Below are 21470 nucleotides of genomic sequence, written 5' to 3' on the forward strand. Positions count from 1 at the left end.
CAAGATCAGGTCTTTAAATCTGATAGGAAGAGAGATGCACGGTGCCTACCTTCTCTCCTGGCAGGCCGATGGGACCCTGAGAACCAGGAAGGCCCTAGACCAGAACAAAGCATTAATCAGGTTAACGTGTGTGTGTGTGTGCGTGTGTGTGTGCATGTGTGTGTGAGGGAGAGGGAGAGAGAGAGAGAGAGAGAGAGAGAGAGAGAGAGAGAGAGAGAGAGAGAGAGAGAGAGAGAGAGAGAGAGAGAGAGAGAGAGAGAGAGAGAGAGAGAGAGAGAGAGAGACAGTAGAAAGGGAAAGAGAGAGTAGAAAGATAAAGAGAGAGTAGAAAGATAAAGAGACAGAAGGGAAAGAGAGAGTAGAAAGATAAAGAGACAGAAGGGAAAGAGAGAGTAGAAAGATAAAGAGAGAGTAGAAAGATAAAGAGAGAGTAGACAGATAAAGAGAGAGTAGAAAGATAAAGAGAGAGTAGAAAGATAAAGAGAGAGTAGAAAGATAAAGAGAGAGTAGAAAGATAAAGAGAGAGTAGAAAGATAAAGAGAGAGTAGAAAGATAAAGAGAGAGTAGAAAGATAAAGAGAGAGTAGAAAGATAAAGAGACAGAAGGGAAAGAGAGAGTAGAAAGATAAAGAGAGAGTAGAAAGATAAAGAGAGAGTAGAAAGATAAAGAGAGAGTAGAAAGATAAAGAGAGAGTAGAAAGATAAAGAGAGAGTAGAAAGATAAAGAGAGAGTAGAAAGATAAAGAGAGAGTAGAAAGATAAAGAGACAGAAGGGAAAGAGAGAGTAGAAAGATAAAGCGAGAGTAGAAAGATAAAGAGAGAGTAGAAAGATAAAGAGAGAGTAGAAAGATAAAGAGAGAATAGAAAGATAAAGAGAGAGTAGAAAGATAAAGAGAGAGTAGAAAGATAAAGAGAGAGTAGAAAGATAAAGAGAGAGTAGAAAGATAAAGAGACAGAAGGGAAAGAGAGAGTAGAAAGATAAAGAGAGAGTAGAAAGATAAAGAGAGAGTAGAAAGATAAAGAGAGAGTAGAAAGATAAAGAGAGAGTAGAAAGATAAAGAGAGAGTAGAAAGATAAAGAGAGAGTAGAAAGATAAAGAGAGAGTAGAAAGATAAAGAGAGAGTAGAAAGATAAAGAGAGAAAGAATGGAAAGACAAAGAAAGTGTTGAGACAGTGTTTTTTATGGATGATGTTTTTGACAACATGTTGTTGTGTGTTGACCTTGTGTGAGGTTGTGGGTTACCTGTAATCCAGGATTTCCTTGTTGACCGCTGGGCCCTGTCTCTCCAGGTGGCCCCTGAGACAAAACAACAAGAAGCTTCACACACACTTTCTCTTCACACAACCCTGGTCACATGGTCAGAGCCCCACATGCTAGGAATCCTAAACAGGGTCATGGGACTGCTATTCCACTGTGGTCAATGATTTTTTTAGGTGTGTTTACTTTAATTAATAAAAGTCACTTGCATTCCACAGGTCTGATTGTGTTTCTAAACACCATCGTTAGAAAGCTTTTATTCACCCATTATAGTCATCATGGATCAACTGTTGTCATTTTGAGGTCATGAAAACTACAAGTCCAAAGTTAAGTTTAAAATACTGACCAGGTTGCCCTTTGACCCTTGAACTCCATCCACACCTGTAATACCCTGAAAGAGAAAGACAGCTAATCAGATTTAACTGTATTCGATGTTATCTATTAATATCAGACTGGTTTGAAGGGTGTTAAATTGCCCAATGAACAGCATTAAGGTGAAGGTTGGATGTCGACTTACTGGCTGCCCAGGTGGCCCAGGGGACCCTCTGGCTCCGACAAGTCCTCTGGCACCCTAGAGTCAAACACAGCACACTGATCAATACTGTATGAGGTTCATATAAGCTCATGTATATATATATACATCCTCAAATTATGACAAATACAGGTACAGTATACAGTACCAGTCAAAAGTTTGGACACACCTACACATTCAAGGGTTTTTCTTTGTTTTTACTATATTCTACATTGTAGAATAATAGTGAAGTCATCAACACTATGAAATAGCACATATGGAATCATGCAGTAACAAAAAATGTGTTAAACAAATAAAAATATGTTTGATATTTGAGATTCTTCAAAGTAGCCACCCTTTGCCTTGATGACAGCTCCGCACACTCTTGGTATTCTCTCAACCAGCTTCACCTGGAATGCTTTTCCAACAGTCTTGAAGGAGTTCCCACATATTCTGAGCACTTCTTGGCTGCTTTTCCTTCACTCAGCGGTCCAACTCATCCCAAACCATCTCAATTGGGTTGAGGTCAGGTGACTGCTACCATGTTGTGTTTCTACCATGTTGTTGTCAGTGTTGTGTTGTCTCTCTTGTCGTGATATGTGTTTTGTCCTATATTTATATTTTATTTATTTATTTTTAGTCCCAGCCCCCATCCCCACAGCAGGAATTTTGCCTTTTGGTTGGCCGTCATTGTAAATAAGAATTTGTTCTTAACTGACTTGCCTAGTTAAATAAAGGTTAAATAAAATCCAATAAATAAATAAATTGTGGAGGCCAGGTCATCTGATGAAGCACTCCATCACTCTCCTTCTTCGTCAAATAGCCCTTATCAAATCAAATCAAATTTTATTTGTCACATGCGCCGAATACAACAGGTGTACTGTAGACCTTACAGTGAAATGCTTACTTACAAGCCCTTAACCAACAATGCAGTTTTAAGAAAATACAAAACAAAAAAAATTAAGTAAGAGATAAGAATAAGAAATAATTAAAGAGCAGCAGTAAATAACAATAGTGGGGCTACATACAGGGGGTACCGGTACAGAGTCAAAGTGCGGGGGCACCGGTGTCGAGGTAATTGAGGTAATATGTACATGTAGGTAGAGTTATTAAAGTGACGATGCATAGATAATAACAGAGAGTAGCAGCAGTGAAAAAGATGGGGGGCAATGCCAATAGTCTGGGTAGCTCTTTGATTAGCTGTTCAGGAGTCTTATGGCTTGGGGGTAGAAGCTGTTTAGAAGCCTCTTGGAGCTAGACTTGGCGCTCCTGTACCGCTTGACGTGCGGTAGCAGAGAGAACAGTCTATGACTAGGGTGGCTGAAGTCTTCGACAATTCATAGGGCCTTCCTCTGATATCGCCTGGTATAGAAGTCCTGGAAAGCAGGAAGCTTGACCCCAGTGATGTACTGGGCCGTACGCACTACCCTCTGTAGTGCCTTGCGGTTGGAGGCCGAGCAGTTGCCATACCAGGCAGTGATGCAACCCGTCAGGATGCTCTCGATGGTGCAGCTGTAAAACATTTTGAGGATCTGAGGACCCATGCCAAATCTTTTCAGTCTCCTGAGGGGGAATAGGTTTTGTCATGCCCTCTTCATGACTGTCTTGCTGTGCTTGGCCATGTTAGTTTGTTGGGGATGTGGACGCGAAGGAACTTGAAGCTCTCAACTTGCTCCACTACAGCCCCATTGATGAGAATGGGGGCGTGCTCGGTCCTCCTTTTCCTGTAGTCCACAATAACCCCTTGCACCCTGACCATGTGGTGCAAGGGGTTGTTGTCCTTGCACCACATGGTCAGGTCTCTGACCTCCTCCCTATAGGCTGTCTCATCGTTGTCGGTGATCAGGCCTACCACTGCTGTGTCATCAGCAAGCTTAATGATGGTGTTTGAGTCGTGCCTGGACGTGCAGTCATGAATGAACAGGGAGCACAGGAAGGGACTGAGCATGTTGAGGATTGAGGATCAGCGTGTTGAGGATCAGCGTGGCGGATGTGTTGTTACCTACACTTACCACCTGGGGGGGCCCGTCAGGAAGTCCAGGATCCAGTTGCAGAGGGAGGTGTTTACTCCCAGGGTCCTTAGCTTAGCGATGAACATTGAGGGCACTATAGTGTTGAACGCTGAGCTGTAGTCAATGAATAGCATTCTCACATAGGTGTTCCTTTTGTCCAGGTGTGAAAGGGCAGTGTGGAGTGCAATAGAGATTGCATCATCTGTGGATCTGTTGGTGCGGTATGCAAATTGGAGTGGGTCTAGGGTTTCTGGGATAATGGTGTTGATGTGAGCCATGACAAGCCTTTCAAAGCATTTCATGCCTACAGACGTGAGTGCTACGGGTCAGTAGTCATTTAGGCAGGTTACACAGCCTGAAGGTGTGTTGGGTCATTGTCCTGTTGAAAAACAAATGATAGTCCCAGTAAGTGCAAACCAGATGGGATGGCGTGTCGCTGCAGAATGCTGTGGTAGCCATGTTGGTTATGTGCTTTGAATTCTAAATAAATCACAAACAGTGTCACCAGCAAAGCACCCCCACACCACCACACCTCCTCCTCCATGCTTCACGGTGGGAACCATACATGCGGAGAGAATCTGTTCACCAACTCTGCGTCTCACAGATACACGGCGGTTGGAACCAAAAATCTCAAATATGGACTCATCAGACCAAAGGACAGATTTCCACCGGTCTTGTTCATTGCTCGTGATTCTTGGCCCAAGCAAGTCTCTTCTTATTATTGGTGTCCTTTAGTAGTGGTTTATTTGCAGCAATTCAACCATGGAGGCCTGATTCACACAGTCTCCTCTGAACAGTTGATGTTGAGATGTGTTTGTTACGGGCTGCAATTTCTGAGGTGCAGTTAACTCTAATGAACTTATCCTCTGCAGCAGAGGTAACTTTGGCTCTTCCTTTTCTGTGTCGGTCCTCATGAGAGCCAGTTTCATCATAGTGCTTGATGGTTTTTGTGACTGCACTTGAAGAAACTTTCAAAGTTGTTGAAATCTTTAGGATTGACTGACCTTCATGTCTTAAAGTAATGATGGACTGTCATTTCTCTTTGCTTATTTAAGCTGTTCTTGCCAAAATATGGACTTGGTCTTTTACCAAATAGGGCTATCTTCTGTATACCAACCCTACCTTGTCACAACACAACTGATTGGCTCAAATGCATTAAGAAGGAAATAAATTCCACAAATGAACTTTTAACAAGGCACACATGTTAATTGAAATGTATTCCAGGTGACTACCTCATAAAGCTGGTTAAGAGAATGCCAAGACTGTGCAAAGCTGTCATCAAGGCAAAGAGTGGCTACTTTGAAGAATCTCAAATCTGAAATATATTTTGATTTGTTCAACACTTTTTTGGTTACTACATGATTCCATGTGTTATTTCATAGTTTTGATGTCTTCACTATTATTCTACAATGTAAAACATTTGAAAAATAAAGAAAAACCCTTGAATGAGTAGGTGTGTCCAAACTTTTGACTGGTACTGTATATACAGTATATATGTGTGTGTGTCTGTGTGTGTGTTTCTGTGTGTTTCTGTGTGCTCATCATGCATTTGTGTGTGTGTGTTTGAGAAATATTGTAAGTATGTTTGAGTGTGTGTGTCTGTGTGTGTATGTGTGTGTGAGTGTCTGAGGAAGAGCAAGTTAATGAGCCTGTGCGCATATGGGCAAGTGTGTATTTGTGTGAGAGTGAGTGTGTGTGTCTGTGAGGAGAGATGAAGCGGGTTGGGGGTGTCGCTGCGTGTGTTGTTTTTGTCAGCATCACTCTTTGTACCTCGGCCAAGCCACCTGTTCCAAAGCCACATCTGTGATCTCCCTTGAAGTGATTGATATGGAAATATAATCATTCAGGCCAGGATTTCATCTCTACCATCTCGCTCTCCCTTTCCCTCACTCTCTAACTCGCTCTTATCTCATTCACCACCCACTGAATTCCTCTCTCACATTTATCTCCCTCCCTCTCTCCCCCTTCCCCCCTCACTTCCCCTCTCTCTCATCCAAACCCCCAGCTCCTCTATTTTCCTGAGTCTCTGTACTTAAGGGCTCGGACACACCAATAGCGTTTGCCTGCAGAGAGTGCTGTAGTTGCGAACCGAGTGCAAACCGATTTTACATGTAGAATCATGGAAAATGACATTTTCGCACGATTCTGACTCAGACGGCCTCAACAGCACGCTGACAATCAGTAGATCCACATTCAGCGTGAGCCTTAACACAGCCCTCCTAACATGTCTAATACAGTCCTCTATTTCTTTGGTCTCTGGGTGATCCATTTAGAGAGGCAGAGCCCCACTGGGCCTCCTCCTCATCTGCTGGGATAAAGATGGAGTGTGAATCAGCCTGGGCATACCGCGGTCATAGAGCCGCCTGGGGGTGGGGGAACGTGTGTGTGTGTGTGTGTGTGTGTGTGTGTGTGTGTGTGTGTGTGTGTGTGTGTGTGTGTGTGTGTGTGTGTGTGTGTGTGTGTGTGTGTGTGTGTGTGTGTGTGTGTGTGTGTGTGTGTGAGTGATGTGGTTACTCACAGGTTCACCGGGCTGTCCACTCGGCCCTACGGGTCCATCTACACCCTAAAAAATGACACGAGAAAGAGTCAACAGGGAGAGAATACTGCCCTATTAAAGAAATCAGTTGACACACAGATATGTCTACGTAATACATCACACCCATCCTCTATCCCCAATTTCACATAACTAACATGCCTTGTCCTGACCACAATTCATCATCAATAAATGAAAATTTGTCTGAAATTAATTTATAATCTACACTGGATTTTAAATCATTGATATTTGGATTGCTTGTTGTTGAGTGAACAAAAGCCAGAATGACAGAGATGTCTTAAAAATTCAAGGTTTTTCAATTTCATCTGAATGGTGAGTGCTTTGATCTGGGTGCTTTGCTTAACTGTGGTACTGTCGGAGAATTTCCTCTACCGATCATGGTAATGGCGTCCTTCACTTTTACCTTGCCTCATGGAAAAGTGGTTTCAACTCGACCCACATGTATAGCATAATACATTTGACATTTTTGTCATTTAGCAGACGCTCCTCTCCAGAGTTACATTAGTGAGTGCATACATTTTTGTACCTCTCGTATAATATGTATGTACGGTTATTATACAGAACGGTATGTGGCTCTGGTTTCAACATACAGCACACATAGAAATGGAATTCAAATTCGGTGTCTGCCCATGGGGTCCATGTTTCCTGGACTTTGCTGAAGGGGATGTTGGGTATGGTTACTTTGCTGAAGGGGATGCTGGGTATTGTTAATTTGCTGAAGGGGATGTTGGGTATGGTTACTTTGCTGAAGGGGATGCTGGGTATTGTTACTTTGCTGAAGGGGATGTTGGGTATGGTTACTTTGCTGAAGGGGATGCTGGGTATGGTTACTTTGCTGAAGGGGATGTTGGGTATGGTTACTTTGCTGAAGGGGATGTTGGGTATGGTTACTTTGCTGAAGGGGATGTTGGGTATGGTTACTTTGCTGAAGGGGATGTTGGGTATGGTTACTCCGCAGGACCCTATAGTACATTTATGGTTGTTTTTTGTCCTCACCTTTTCTCCTGACTCCCCATCAGGCCCATGTAGTCCAGGCTTCCCTCTCTCCCCCTAGGAGAAAATACATTATATACTGTGTAAGGCATATGTAGACTTGATGTTCAATGCCATTAAACACATCAGCAGTCACAAATGCTTCCCACACATAAATGTCAAAACATGCACACAGTCCCAGGAGGAGAGAAAGACAGACAGTAGAGACTTGGGTTGCTAGTCCTCACTCACTCTGGGGCCCTTGTTTCCTGGGAGACCTGGCAGTCCGTCGAAGCCTCTGTCCCCCTGAGGATAAATAGACCCAAGAGCATGAGATCGAAACATAGTTACAACACAGACACACACACACACAATAGATTGAGATGCCTTCCCTATGGACTCTCCCATCTGGCAGTGTGTTATTAGCTCTGACTGGGAACAGTGTGTGTGCATGTGTGTGTGTGAACAGCAGTGTCTTTATCTGTCAGAACAGTGTTTTAGCACAGAACAGGACAGAACAGCTAATACTCTGGCTTCCGTGTGTGTGTGTGTGTGTGTGTGTGTGTGTGTGTGTGTGTGTGTGTGTGTGTGTGTGTGTGTGTGTGTGTGTGTGTGTGTGTGTGTGTGTGTGTGTGTGTGTGTGTGTGTGTGTGTGTGTGTGTAGTGTCTCTGGCTGGGACTGCGAGCCCAGAGTGTTAGCTGTTCTGTTCTGGAACACTGTTCTGACCGATAAAGACACTGCTGTCCAGGGATGCGTTATTTATTTACCAAGCTCTTCCTGCAGCTGTAAACTATTGAATCGCTGGCGTGGTCAATATGACTACTAAACTCAGTATTAGAGCCTCTGATAGCTCTAGGGTTATTTAGCAAGTGAAAATGAAGACCTCATTCGACAATTCCCATGGAAACATTAATTCGTTTACAATCCTGTTGCTAACTCGCAATAACACATAGTAAATTGGATCAGTCAGATTAACTGCCAGACACAACAATAGTTCAGTTAATTCCAAAACAAACTATCCACTGTACACTACACACAAACAAACTATCCACTGTACACTACACACAAACAAACTATCCACTGTACACTACACACAAACAAACTATCCACTGTACACTACACACAAACAAACTATCCACTGTACACTACACACAAACAAACTATCCACTGTACACTACACACAAACAAACTATCCACTGTACACTACACACAAACAAACTATCCACTGTACACTACACACAAACAAACTATCCACTGTACACTACACACAAACAAACTATCCACTGTACACTACACACAAACAAACTTGAGCAGCGGAGGTTCTGCCTTAACACAATTTACTTTGATTTTCACCCACTGCACTGTGATGAAATGTGATTTTAGGGAGCTTACTTTTCCCCCTGTCTCCCCCGGTGCTCCACGCCCTCCATCCGTTCCGGCCCGGCCCTAGGAGAGGACACACATACAGAGTAACACAGCCATGTGCCAGGGACACAGCACACCCTAACACTCATAACCTACACACTACCACTGACACTACTGTCAATGAAGGGACAGGCAAGGCGAGAGAGAAAAGATATGTTGTAGTAACAGTTGGTTGTATCTGATCAAGGAGTACAACAACAGTTCAGAACATCTGTATAGAGTTACAGTCCACTGTTAGGTTTCTGGAGCAGGACGACAAAGTCTCACCCTCTTTCCTAACTTCCCGTTGAGTCCTGCAGGACCTGGAATACCACGGGGACCCTGAGAAAGAATAAACAAAGAGAGAGGGAGGAGGAGGAGAGAGAGAGAATAGACAGAGAGAGGGGGAGGAGGAGGAGAGAGAGAGAATAGACAGAGAGAGGGGGAGGAAGAGGAGAGAGAGAATAGACAGAGAGGGGAGGAGGAGGAGAGAGAGAATAGACAGAGAGGGGGGGAGGAGGAGGAGAGAGAGAATAGACAGAGAGGGGGAGGAAGAGGAGAGAGAGAATAGACAGAGAGGGGGAGGAATAGGAGAGAGAGAATAGACAGAGAGGGGGAGGAGGAGGAGAGAGAGAGAATAGACAGAGAGGGGGAGGAAGAGGAGAGAGAGAATAGACAGAGAGGGGGAGGAAGAGGAGAGAGAGAATAGACAGAGAGGGGGGGAGGAGGAGGAGAGAGAGAATAGACAGAGAGGGGGAGGAAGAGGAGAGAGAGAATAGACAGAGAGGGGGAGGAATAGGAGAGAGAGAATAGACAGAGAGGGGGAGGAGGAGGAGAGAGAGAGAATAGACAGAGAGGGGGAGGAAGAGGAGAGAGAGAATAGACAGAGAGGGGGGGGAGAGAGAGAATAGACAGAGAGGGGGAGGAAGAGGAGAGAGAGAATAGACAGAGAGGGGGGGAGGAGGAGAGAGAGAGAATAGACAGAGAGGGGGGGAGGAGGAGAGAGAGAATAGACAGAGAGAGGGGGAGGAGGAGAGAGAGAATAGACAGAGAGAGGGGGAGGAGGAGAGAGAGAATAGACAGAGAGAGGGGAGGAGAGAGAGAGAGAGACAATAGACAGAGAGGGGGAGGAGGAGGAGGAGAGAGAAAGAATAGACAGAGGGGGAGAGAAGGAGGAGAGAGATGAAGAGAGAGGGGGGAGGACAGAGAGAGGGACAGAGAGAGAGTGAGACCAGCAGGATACATCAAAATCTAAATGGACCTTGACTGCTCTGTGGTAGCAAGTCAAAATAGAATATCCTCTTACCCTTGGGCCATGTTCTCCAGCGTCACCTTTAAGTCCAGAGGGACCAGGAAGACCCTAAACACCGAGAGGAAAGACAGTCAGACCAAACAAGGACATATAAAGAATAGCCTGTTAGGTCACATTAGTGATGATCAGATTGCTGATTGTTTGTATGTGCATGGAGACAAAAGGGGCTTTGGTCAATGTGGTTGTGGTGGACTGTAGACAGGGGAGTATCTGCTAGGTGTAGATAGAGAATAAGGTAGAATTTAAGATTGTGGCCTTTGGTTTGAACTAGGTGGGTATCCTACCAGTGGGCCGGATCGCCCTGTAAGACCCAGTGGACCTGGAGGTCCCTTCAACGACATCTGGAATAAACAAGGGTAAGAAGGACATTGTTAGATAAGTTAAGGCTCATTTGTAATGTAAAAGGAGTAATGATGTTCCAGGTTATAGTTGTAGTGGACAGGTGGACGTTACCTTGGTCTGCTGCAGGATGGCCTGAGCCTGGGCCTCCTGGGCCGACACCACAGGCCCCTTCTGAGAATCACCACCATGTTGGAACTACACGAGAAAGGGGTAGAGTGATCAACCTAAATACATGCAGTATAAGTCTATGGGAATACTCAATGTAGATTTCATCTGGCCTCATCAGCATTTAATCTCACAGCTCCACCTAGTGGCTGAGAGCTGTTACTGCCCTCCCTCAGGACAGTTTAACATATGAACCACCCCCTCACCCCTCACCCCTACCAACTCGCTCTGAGGGCTCTCCGTTGTCACGTGTTGCTGATGGAACTCTGAGGGTGACTTCCAGAGAGTGGTGAGGAGATGAATAAACCCATCAACTTCTGGACACACTCCTGACTTGAATGATGCAATTCATGTTCCACTTTTAAATAATAAAACAAGCATGCAAGTCAAATGAACAAATCCCTCCTGTCGTTTTACAAGATATAAACCTCAGTAAGAGTTCAATATTTAATTTGGAGGTATTTGTGTCAAGTCTCAAAATCAGACATAAACAAATGCACGTGGCATATAATCAGGTACGCCTCTCCATTCTTTTGTGTGAAATTGCACATACTCCAAACATATTGCAGTGCGTGTCAGGATAGTAAAGCCTACAGCCCAGCAGCCCTGAAGTCTGCAGCTCTGCTATCTGAGAGTCTAATTAGCCCCTACACCTTCGATAATTTTCTCCCCCTCAGCTTTTGGACACTTGTGCAAATGGGGGAGGCGCTCGTGGACGTTCAAATTGAAAGGGCAGAGGGGAAGGGAGTGATTTGGGATCCAGCCATAGTCAATGGGAACTGAACATGAGAGTGTGTTCAGCTGAGGGAAGTTTAAATAAAGAGAGTTTTATCTCATTCTTACTGGTAACATCAGCATGGTTCCTGGAGGACCAGGTATCCCATCAACCCCAGCTAAACCAGGACGTCCTGGAGGACCCTGAGAGAGACAGAGGGAGAGAGGAGGATTTTAGTCATGACTGTATGAGGGTTTATACAGTGAACAACACAAGTATGTACAGTATAGGCCTGTAAACACAAGTATGTACAGTACAGGCCTGTAAACACAAGTATGTACAATACAGGCCTGTAAACACAAGTATGTACAATACAGGCATGTAAACACAAGTATGTACAGTACAGGCCTGTAAACACAAGTATGTACAATACAGGCCTGTAAACACAAGTATGTACAATACAGGCCTGTAAACACAAGTATGTACAATACAGGCCTGTAAACACAAGTATGTACAGTATAGGCCTGTAAACACAAGTATGTACAGTACAGGCCTGTAAACACAAGTATGTACAATACAGGCCTGTAAACACAAGTATGTACAATACAGGCATGTAAACACAAGTATGTACAGTACAGGCCTGTAAACACAAGTATGTACAGTACAGGCCTGTAAACACAAGTATGTACAATACAGGCCTGTAAACACAAGTATGTACAATACAGGCCTATAAACACAAGTATGTACAGTACAGCCCTGTAAGCACAAGTATGTACATTATAGGCCTGTAAACCCAAGTATGTACATTATAGGCCTGAAAACACAAGTATGTACACTATAGGCCTGTAGCACAAGTATGTAAAATATAAACCTGTAAGCACAAGTATGTACATTATAGGCCTGTAAACCCAAGTATGTACATTATAGGCCTGTAAACCCAAGTATGTACACTATAGGCCTGTAAGTGGGAGTGTTCCCATGTGGACGTAAGGCTAAACACATAAGAATGATCCCTGAAATCCAATCTCCGTTAAAACAACCTCTGCTTCAGTTCCAGAGGGCATGTCACTCACTCTTAGGTTCATATCAATTAGCTTGTCTCTAGAGAGGAGGGGAAACAGCTTATGATTTTCTGCTTAATGCCCCTATCAAAAGCCTAATGTACCCATAAGCACCTCATAAAGAATTAGAGGTATGAGCTAATCCTAAACTGTCAATCACCTAGACTCTCTGCAGCAGAGACAAAGGCCTTTGTCTCAATAGGAACCTTTATTGCAGTATCTGTCACACTGAGAATACTGTTGTATAGTGTAAGGCATAACAAACAATGAAGATGAAATACTGTAGACAGGCAGGATTATGGAACACTGTTTATACATTTGTTTCTGATCTGCTTTGGAAGAAGAGTTTGTTTGATGATCTGATTTGATGTGTTTGATTTGAGGTGAAACCTGGAAGACCTCCATGTTTTTCTACTACAACACCATGGTTAAAGATCCTTTAGATCTCTAGAGACGACTGAGCATCTGTTGGTTTGTGTCTGTGGGACTGAGGCTGTTTTCAAGGAGGGAACACAAACACAAAAAGGCACGCACATACACACACACACAGTCCAACAGAGTGAATTAGGTCAAACCCACACATGAGTCATCACCAGTCCTTTAATCCCTTAAACCCAGTAAGGTTACAGTAAAGAGCACAGTGAGGTCACAGCATCCCTGACCTGTTGTGTAGGCTGTGGTCAATCTGTGGTTATGGTCAAACCAAGAAGACAGTCCCTGTGGACCCTGACTATGGTCATACTGTCCCAGAGGACAGTCCCTGTGGACCCTGACTATGGTCACAATGTCCCAGAGGACAGTCCCTGTGGACCCTGACTGTGGTCATACTGTCCCAGAGGACAGTCCCTGTGGACCCTGACTGTGGTCATACTGTCCCAGAGGACAGTCCCTGTGGACCCTGACTGTGGTCATACTGTCTCAGAGGACAGTTCACTATGGGTCAATACTCCACGGGGGAGGATACTCACCAAATCACCTGGGTCTCCACTGGGTCCTCGGGGGCCCATTGGTCCTGGTCCACCTGGAATACCCTGGAAAATAAACACACAGTCACTCAGCACTGGTCCATAGTATCAATATGGGCAAAACAATGGAGTAAAAGTTATCAATGTAGTATCAATGTACTTTAAATGTAGTTTCAATGTAGTATCAATGTAGTTTCAATGTAGTATCAATGTAGTTTCAATGTAGTATCAATGTAGTTTCAATGTAGTTTCAATGTAGTATCAATGTAGTATCAATGTAGTTTCAATGTAGTATCAATGTAGTTTAAATGTAGTATCAATGTAGTTTCAATGTAGTTTCAATGTAGTTTCAATGTAGTATCACTGTAGTTTAAATGTAGTTTAAATGTAGTTTCAATGTAGTATCAATGTAGTATCAATGTAGTTTCAATATAGTTTCAATGTAGTTTCAATGTAGTATCAATGTAGTTTCAATGTAGTTTCAATGTAGTATCAATGTAGTATCAATGTAGTTTCAATGTAGTTTCAATGTAGTATCAATGTAGTATCAATGTAGTTTCAATGTAGTTTCAATGTAGTTTCAGTGTAGTTTCAATGTAGTTTCAATGTAGTATCAATGTAATATGATGTAGTTTCAATGTAGTATCAATGTAGTTTCAATGTAGTATCAATGTAGTATCAACGTAGTTTCAACGTAGTTTCAATGTAGTTTCAATGTAGTATCAATGTAGTATCAATGTAGTTTCAATGTAGTTTCAATGTAGTTTCAATGTAGTATCAATGTAGTATCAATGTAGTTTCAATGTAGTTTCAATGTAGTATCAATGTAGTTTCAATGTAGTTCCAATATAGTATCAATGTAGTTTCAATGTAGTTTCAATGTAGTATCAATGTAGTATCAATGTAGTTTCAATGTAGTTTCAATCTAGTATCAATGTAGTATCAATGTAGTTTCAATGTAGTTTCAATCTAGTATCAATGTAGTACCAATGTAGTATCAATGTAGTTGGAGCAGGGGTCTTACCTCTGGTCCTGGGGGGCCGACTGCTCCCTCCACCAGTGTACCCTGCACAACATCACAGAGATATGACAATGACATATAAACACATTCAGAGATACCAGAGATATTTCAACATAAATACTCCATATAGTCTTTATAGAGTCATAAAGATTACATGAACAAAACACCGACTTAAAAGAAAAATCCTCAAATAAAATCCTAAGGGCCTAAAATTGATTTCCATGAGCAATATTCTGTCTGAATACTCAAGCTCACCGGTTCAAAGATGGCAGGCTCTCCCTTCTCTCCTTTCAGTGGTCTGCTACTGGCCTGAGGCACAGACAGACACAGACGGACACAGACGGACACAGACAGACACAGACAGACACAGACAGACACAGACAGACACAGACGGGCAGACACATGAACAGACGTGTGAGGTGATTGATGACCTACTGTGTGTACAGCAGTTGTAGGTCATGTACAGCAGTCTCAGCAGGTTCTGAGTGAATACAGTTGTAGGTCATGTACAGCAGTCTCAGCAGGTTCTGAGTGAATACAGTTGTAGGTCATGTACAGCAGTCTCAGCAGTCTCTGAGTGAATACAGTTGTAGGTCATGTACAGCAGTCTCAGCAGTCTCTGAGTGAATACATTTGTAGGTCATGTACAGCAGTCTCAGCAGTCTCTGAGTGAATACAGTTGTAGGTCATGTACAGCAGTCTCAGCAGTCTGTAAGTGAATACAGTTGTAGGTCATGTACAGCAGTCTCTGAGTGAATACAGTTGTAGGTCATGTACAGCAGTCTCAGCAGGTTCTGAGTGAATACAGTTGTAGGTCATGTACAGCAGTCTCAGCAGGTTCTGAGTGAATACAGTTGTAGGTCATGTACAGCAGTCTCAGCAGTCTCTGAGTGAATACAGTTGTAGGTCATGTACAGCAGTCTCAGCAGTCTCCGAGTGAATACAGTTTTAGGTCATGTACAGCAGTCTCAGCAGTCTCTGAGTGAATACAGTTGTAGGTCATGTACAGCAGTCTCAGCAGTCTCTGAGTGAATACAGTTGTAGGTAATGTACAGCAGTCTCAGCAGGTTCTGAGTGAATACAGTTGTAGATCATGTACAGCAGTCTCAGCAGGTTCTGAGTGAATACAGTTGTAGGTCATGTACAGCAGTCTCAGCAGTCTCTGAGTGAATACAGTTGTAGGTCATGTACAGCAGTCTCAGCAGGTTCTGAGTGAATACAGTTGTAGGTCATGTACAGCAGTCTCAGCAGTCTCTGAGTGAATACAGTTGTAGGTCATGTACAGCAGTCTCAGCAGTCTCTGAGTGAATACAGTTGTAGGTCATGTACAGCAGTCTCAGCAGGTTCTGAGTGAATACAGTTGTAGGTCATGTACAGCAGTCTCAGCAGGTTCTGAGTGAATACAGTTGTAGGTCATGTACAGCAGTCTCAGCAGTCTCTGAGTGAATACAGTTGTAGGTCATGTACAGCAGTCTCAGCAGGTTCTGAGTGAATACAATTGTAAGTCATGTACAGAAGTCTCAGCAGTCTCTGAGTGAATACAGTTGTAGGTCATGTACAGCAGTCTCTGAGTGAATACAGTTGTAGGTCATGTACAGCAGTCTCAGCAGGTTCTGAGTGAATGCAATTGTAGGTCATGTACAGAAGTCTCAGCAGTCTCTGAGTGAATACAGTTGTAGGTCATGTATAGCAGTCTCTGAGTGAATACAGTTGTAGGTCATGTACAGCAGTCTCAGCAGGTTCTGAGTGAATACAGTTGTAGGTCATGTACAGCAGTCTCAGCAGTCTCTGAGTGAATACAGTTGTAGGTAATGTACAGCAGTCTCAGCAGGTTCTGAGTGAATACAGTTGTAGGTCATGTACAGGAGTCTCAGCAGTCTCTGAGTGAATACAGTTGTAGGTCATGTACAGCAGTCTCAGCGGTCTCTGAGTGAATACAGTTGTAGGTTATGTACAGCAGTCTCAGCAGGTTCTGAGTGAATACAGTTGTAGGTCATGTACAGCAGTCTCAGCAGTCTCTGAGTGAATACAGTTGTAGGTCATGTACAGCAGTCTCAGCAGTCTCTGAGTGAATACAGTTGTAGGTCATGTACAGCAGTCTCAGCAGTCTGTGAGTGAATACAGTTGTAGGTCATGTACAGCAGTCTCTGAGTGAATACAGTTGTAGGTCATGTACAGCAGTCTCTGAGTGAATACAGTTGTAGGTCATGTACAGCAGTCTCAGCAGTCTCTGAGTGAATACAGTTGTAGGTCATGTACAGCAGTCTCAGCAGTCTCTGAGTGAATACAGTTGTAGGTCATGTACAGCAGTCTCAGCAGTCTCTGAGTGAATACAGTTGTAGGTCATGTACAGCAGTCTCAGCAGTCTCCGAGTGAATACAGTTGTAGGTCATGTACAGCAGTCTCAGCAGGTTCTGAGTGAATACAGTTGTAGGTCATGTACAGCAGTCTCAGCAGTCTCTGAGTGAATACAGTTGTAGGTAATGTACAGCAGTCTCAGCAGGTTCTGAGTGAATACAGTTGTAGGTCATGTACAGCAGTCTCAGCAGGTTCTGAGTGAATACAGTTGTAGGTCATGTACAGCAGTCTCAGCAGTCTCTGAGTGAATACAGTTGTAGGTCATGTACAGCAGTCTCAGCAGTCTCCGAGTGAATACAGTTTTAGGTCATGTACAGCAGTCTCAGCAGTCTCTGAGTGAATACAGTTGTAGGTCATGTACAGCAGTCTCAGCAGTCTCTGAGTGAATACAGTTGTAGGTCATGTACAGCAGTCTCAGCAGTCTCTGAGTGAATACAGTTGTAGGTCATGTACAGCAGTCTCAGCAGTCTCCGAGTGAATACAGTTGTAGCTCATGTACAGCAGTCTCAGCAGGTTCTGAGTGAAAACAGTTGTAGGTCATGTACAGCAGTCTCAGCAGGTTCTGAGTGAATACAGTTGAACTGAATGCTTGATGAGGCCTACCTCTCCATCCCAGGTATCAGCCCCCTCTCTCTCTGCAAAGCCATATCCGTCCTCGTACGTCTCATACTCTTCATACTCCTGGTTCTCTGTCTCGTTACTTATGTCCTCATACTCTACAGCCTACAAGTCCACACAACATGCCAGTAAATCACATGATCCAATGACCACATTAATAACTGAGCTGCTACTGAACATGACGGTGGTACTAAAACTGAGCTTCACCGTATGAACATACAGTATATAAAAATCTCAATTCAACTGACCTCGTACTCGCTGATATTGGGACCCACTGTTACCATGGAGACAGCGAGGTCATCGTACAGGTCGCCGTATAAGTTGTCGCTGAACTCCTCCATCTGGGGCTTTTTGTCCAGCCTCTCCTCCTGCACAAGGCCAGAGCGTTTAAGGTCAGAACCATGGTAACGGAAACCGTGGAGACACTGGGCAACATTATGGTCTGTCTGTCTCTCTGTCTGCCCAGTCCACTGAGTTCGCCCAGCGCTTCCATTTTACACAGCCTATCACAGCGTACAAGATAGTTAGCAGCACAGGTGTTGGTTATGGGAATAGGCAGGTCATACATGTAGCAAGCCTCAGTGTGTGTTATTAATCATCCTATGGTGATGGAATATTTCACAACCAGGTAGTGATGGCAGCATGACATGTATTATGACAGCCATTACAGCCAGAGTATGAAAATAAGCAAATTCAGCAAATTAGCAAAAGTAGCAAACAATAACCTTTAGAGATTTCAATCATGGGGACTTTTCAATCATGGGGATTTTTACCTACATATTTGCTGACAAAACAACTTTTGAAAGACAATGCAACATAGGAGGCATACTGTTTAGGATACATGTATAGCTTTAAAATCAAAGGTTTGGACTGGGTTAATGTAAGGACATAAACTCTCAGGTCAAGGAGACATCACAGAAAAACTACAACACACAACACCTCATACATACCACTTACTCAGATATGCATGTTCAACTACAGGTACTAGAAAATACAGAACTAGTGTTATCCACACAACTAGAGTCATATGAATGTCGTGCAACCCATAAACAACTATTGTGACAATTGAGACACAGTTGTCTATGTGTTAAAACACAGTGTAGAAAATAGTCTAAATTCTAGATTGTCTGCATACTCTACTTAATCTAGATCTAGAGGGATGCAGGGATTCTCCGTGTTCCATTGTGAGTCCTGGAAGAGGAGGAGGTGATTAGGGTAGTGCTGGTTAGGTTAGAGGTCATAGTGAGGAGAGGAGCAGGTGACAGAGGGTGTAGATGAGGCATTCTGGGGGAGTGGGTCAGTGCTCTGTTAGGGATGGGATGGAGGGGGAGGGGAGCTGCATTGTAACTTTTCAGTCTACCTCCTCAGTGACCTTTGACTCAGGCAGTGCACTGGGCACCACGGAGGGGTCCTCAATGTCAGAGTCAGGCCTGTGTGTGGGCCTCTCTGGGATCATGGTGGTCTGGTCAGGGGCTTCAGATGGGGTGACAGCTTCAGGAGTGAACAGTTCCATCGTAGATGTCTTTTCAGTGGGATAGTAGGTTTCTTGGGATTGGTTTACAGGCAAAACAGTGGACACCTGGACGAAACCCTCCTCCTCTGGACCCGCCTCTCCTTCTTTTCTCTTCTTCCTCGACTCCTTCTTGCCCCTCCCCTTCTTGTCACGCTTCTTTTTGTTCTTTTTTCCTTTTCTGTCTTTCTTGGAGTGTTTCTTTGGCTCCTCTGGTTCGTTGCTTTGTATCATGGGATCAGGTTTAAGTTGAGAGGTCTTTTATGAAAAAGGGGGAGGGGGGGCAAGGGAGGAGGTGGGGCACGAACAAGAGAAACAACAACATGGTGAAATACCTGAAACATAACAAGCCAGGAGAAGAGAGACACTATGCACACATCCAGTAGGGCCAGGCATAGATCATGACTCCCCCCCCCCCCCCCCCCCCCCCACACACACACACACACACACACACACACACACACACACACACACACACACACACACACACACACACACACACACACACACACACACACACACACACACACACACACACACACTGTTTACCACTGGCCTGTCAACAGAGAGGACATACTTTCTCATGAGGTCAGGGGACCCTGTTGGGCTGTTAAAACTTTTTATGGATAGGGGGCAGCATTTTCACTTTGGATGAATAGCGTGCCCAAATTGAACTGCCTCCTACTCTGTCCCAGATGCTAATATATGCATATTATTATTACTATTGGATAGAAAACACTCTGAAGTTTCTAAAACTGTTTGAATTATGTCTGTGAGTATAACAGAACTCATATGGCAGGCAAACTTCCAAACAGGAAGTGGAAATTCTGAGGCTGGTCGATATTCAACTCATCGCCTGTTCAAATCCCTGTAAGATATGGATCTGTTTGCACTTCCTACGCCTTCCACTAGATGTTAACAGTCTGTAGAACGTTGAATGAAGTTTATACTGTGTTGTGGGGCCGGATGAGAGGGGAATGAGTCAGTGGTCTGGCAGATTGCCAGTTCCTGGTCACGTGCATTCCTCATGATATCGCCTTGCGTTCCATAACTTCTACAGACACGAAGGAATGCTCCGGTTGGAACGTTATTGGATATATATGATAACAACATCCTGAAGATTGATTCTCTACTTAGTTTGACCAGTTTATTCGACCTGTAATATAACTTTTTGAAGTTTTCGTCTGAGTTCGCCTGGACCGGCGCGAGCGTTTGGATATGTTTACTAAACGTGCTAGCAAAAGTAGCTACTTGGACATAAATACCGGACATTATCGAACAAAACAACAATTTATCGTGGAACTAGGATTCCTGGGAGTGCATTCTGATGAAGATCATCAAAGGTAAGGGAATATTTATGATGTAATTTCGTATTTCTGTTGACTCCAACATGGCGGAGAAATGTTGTTATATCTGAGCGCCGTCTCAGATTATTGCATGGTGTGCTTTTTCCGTAATTAAAAAAAAAAATCTGACACAGCGGTTGCATTAAGAACAAGTGTATCTTTAATTCTATGTAAAACATGTATCTTTCATCAAAGTTTATGATGAGTATTTCCCGTTATTAGATGTGGCTCTCTGCAATTTCTCTGGATATTTTGGAGGCATTTCTGAACATGGCGCCAATGTAAACTAAGATTTTTGGATATAAATATGCACATTATCGAACAAAACATACATGTATTGTGTAACATGATGTCCTATGATTGTCATCTGATGAAGATCATCAAAGGTTAGTGATTAATTCTATCTCTATTTCTGCGTTTTGTGACTCCTATCTTTGGCTGGGAAAATGGCTGTGTGTTTTTTGGACTTGGCGGTGATCTAACAATCATATGTTGTGTTTTCGCTGTAAAGCATTTTTGAAATTGGACACGATGGATAGATTAATAAGATGTTTATCTTTCATTTGCTGTATTGGACTTGTTATTGTGTGAAAGTTACATATTTCAAAAAAATATTTTTGAATTTCCCGCGCTGCCTTTCCAGCGGAATGTTGTGGGGGGGTTCCGCTAGAGGAACGTGTGTCCTAGAAAGGATAAAATATGTAAACATAAATGTCATTTATGTCCTTTTTTAACTCATATCCATACCTGTCACTATTATTGAAGACCTTTATATGAGAACGATGTTGAAGATCTGGTCTGTAAAATACGTTGATGAGGAGATTGTGATGGTTTGTAAACAGGGTCAGTGTGAGGGGGATATAAAATGAATAGATTGAGTGATGCTGACAAGGTCTTGGACACAGAGCAGGTTTCTCAGCTGTAGATCTAGAATAGCCAACACGCTCTACGTCTGATAGACACTGATGGACAGTCCCAGGAGCAGCGCCAGGAATTGGACACACCCAGACACAGACACACAGCCAGGCATAGGAGGCTACACACAGAACACTGTTCTCACAGACTCTGACAGTATCTCCCTGTGGGCCGCATGAATCAATATTTCTTACTTTTCCTCTCTCCCTCTCTCCAAAACACTTTTCTCCAACATAAAGACACACACATACATCATAATATAACTAATCTCTCCCAAGTGTATCCCATTGCCCAAGCAGGCCCGGTGAAGAGGGGAAGAGCCAGAGTGGTGATATCCTGTGAGATTTACGGGGCTCCTGGCTGTGTGTGTTCAAGCTGAAGCAGCTCAACACAACCAAGGAAGAGATGCACCACTCTGCTGCTGGCTCACT

At 43.6% G+C, this 21470-nt stretch overlaps 1 protein-coding gene across 1 annotated transcript in view; it reads right to left on the reverse strand.

The window, feature by feature from the left end:
• Positions 1-21470, reverse strand: part of LOC120044019 (collagen alpha-1(XI) chain-like) — an 81799-nt gene that overhangs the window by 28992 nt on the left and 31337 nt on the right. The window contains exons 8-26 of the mRNA XM_038988614.1: positions 18641-19036; positions 17517-17636; positions 17254-17373; positions 14548-14601; positions 14296-14337; positions 13275-13337; positions 11374-11448; positions 10477-10560; positions 10308-10364; positions 10018-10071; positions 9000-9053; positions 8700-8753; positions 7559-7612; positions 7331-7384; positions 6299-6343; positions 1775-1828; positions 1604-1648; positions 1243-1296; positions 50-94 (exon numbers count right to left, since the gene is read on the reverse strand). Coding sequence (XP_038844542.1) covers positions 50-94; positions 1243-1296; positions 1604-1648; positions 1775-1828; positions 6299-6343; positions 7331-7384; positions 7559-7612; positions 8700-8753; positions 9000-9053; positions 10018-10071; positions 10308-10364; positions 10477-10560; positions 11374-11448; positions 13275-13337; positions 14296-14337; positions 14548-14601; positions 17254-17373; positions 17517-17636; positions 18641-19036 — 1524 coding nt within the window. The remainder of the gene's footprint in view (positions 1-49; positions 95-1242; positions 1297-1603; positions 1649-1774; positions 1829-6298; positions 6344-7330; positions 7385-7558; positions 7613-8699; positions 8754-8999; positions 9054-10017; positions 10072-10307; positions 10365-10476; positions 10561-11373; positions 11449-13274; positions 13338-14295; positions 14338-14547; positions 14602-17253; positions 17374-17516; positions 17637-18640; positions 19037-21470) is intronic.

Source organism: Salvelinus namaycush, chromosome 3, assembly GCF_016432855.1.
Source record: "Salvelinus namaycush isolate Seneca chromosome 3, SaNama_1.0, whole genome shotgun sequence".
NCBI lineage: Eukaryota > Metazoa > Chordata > Actinopteri > Salmoniformes > Salmonidae > Salvelinus > Salvelinus namaycush.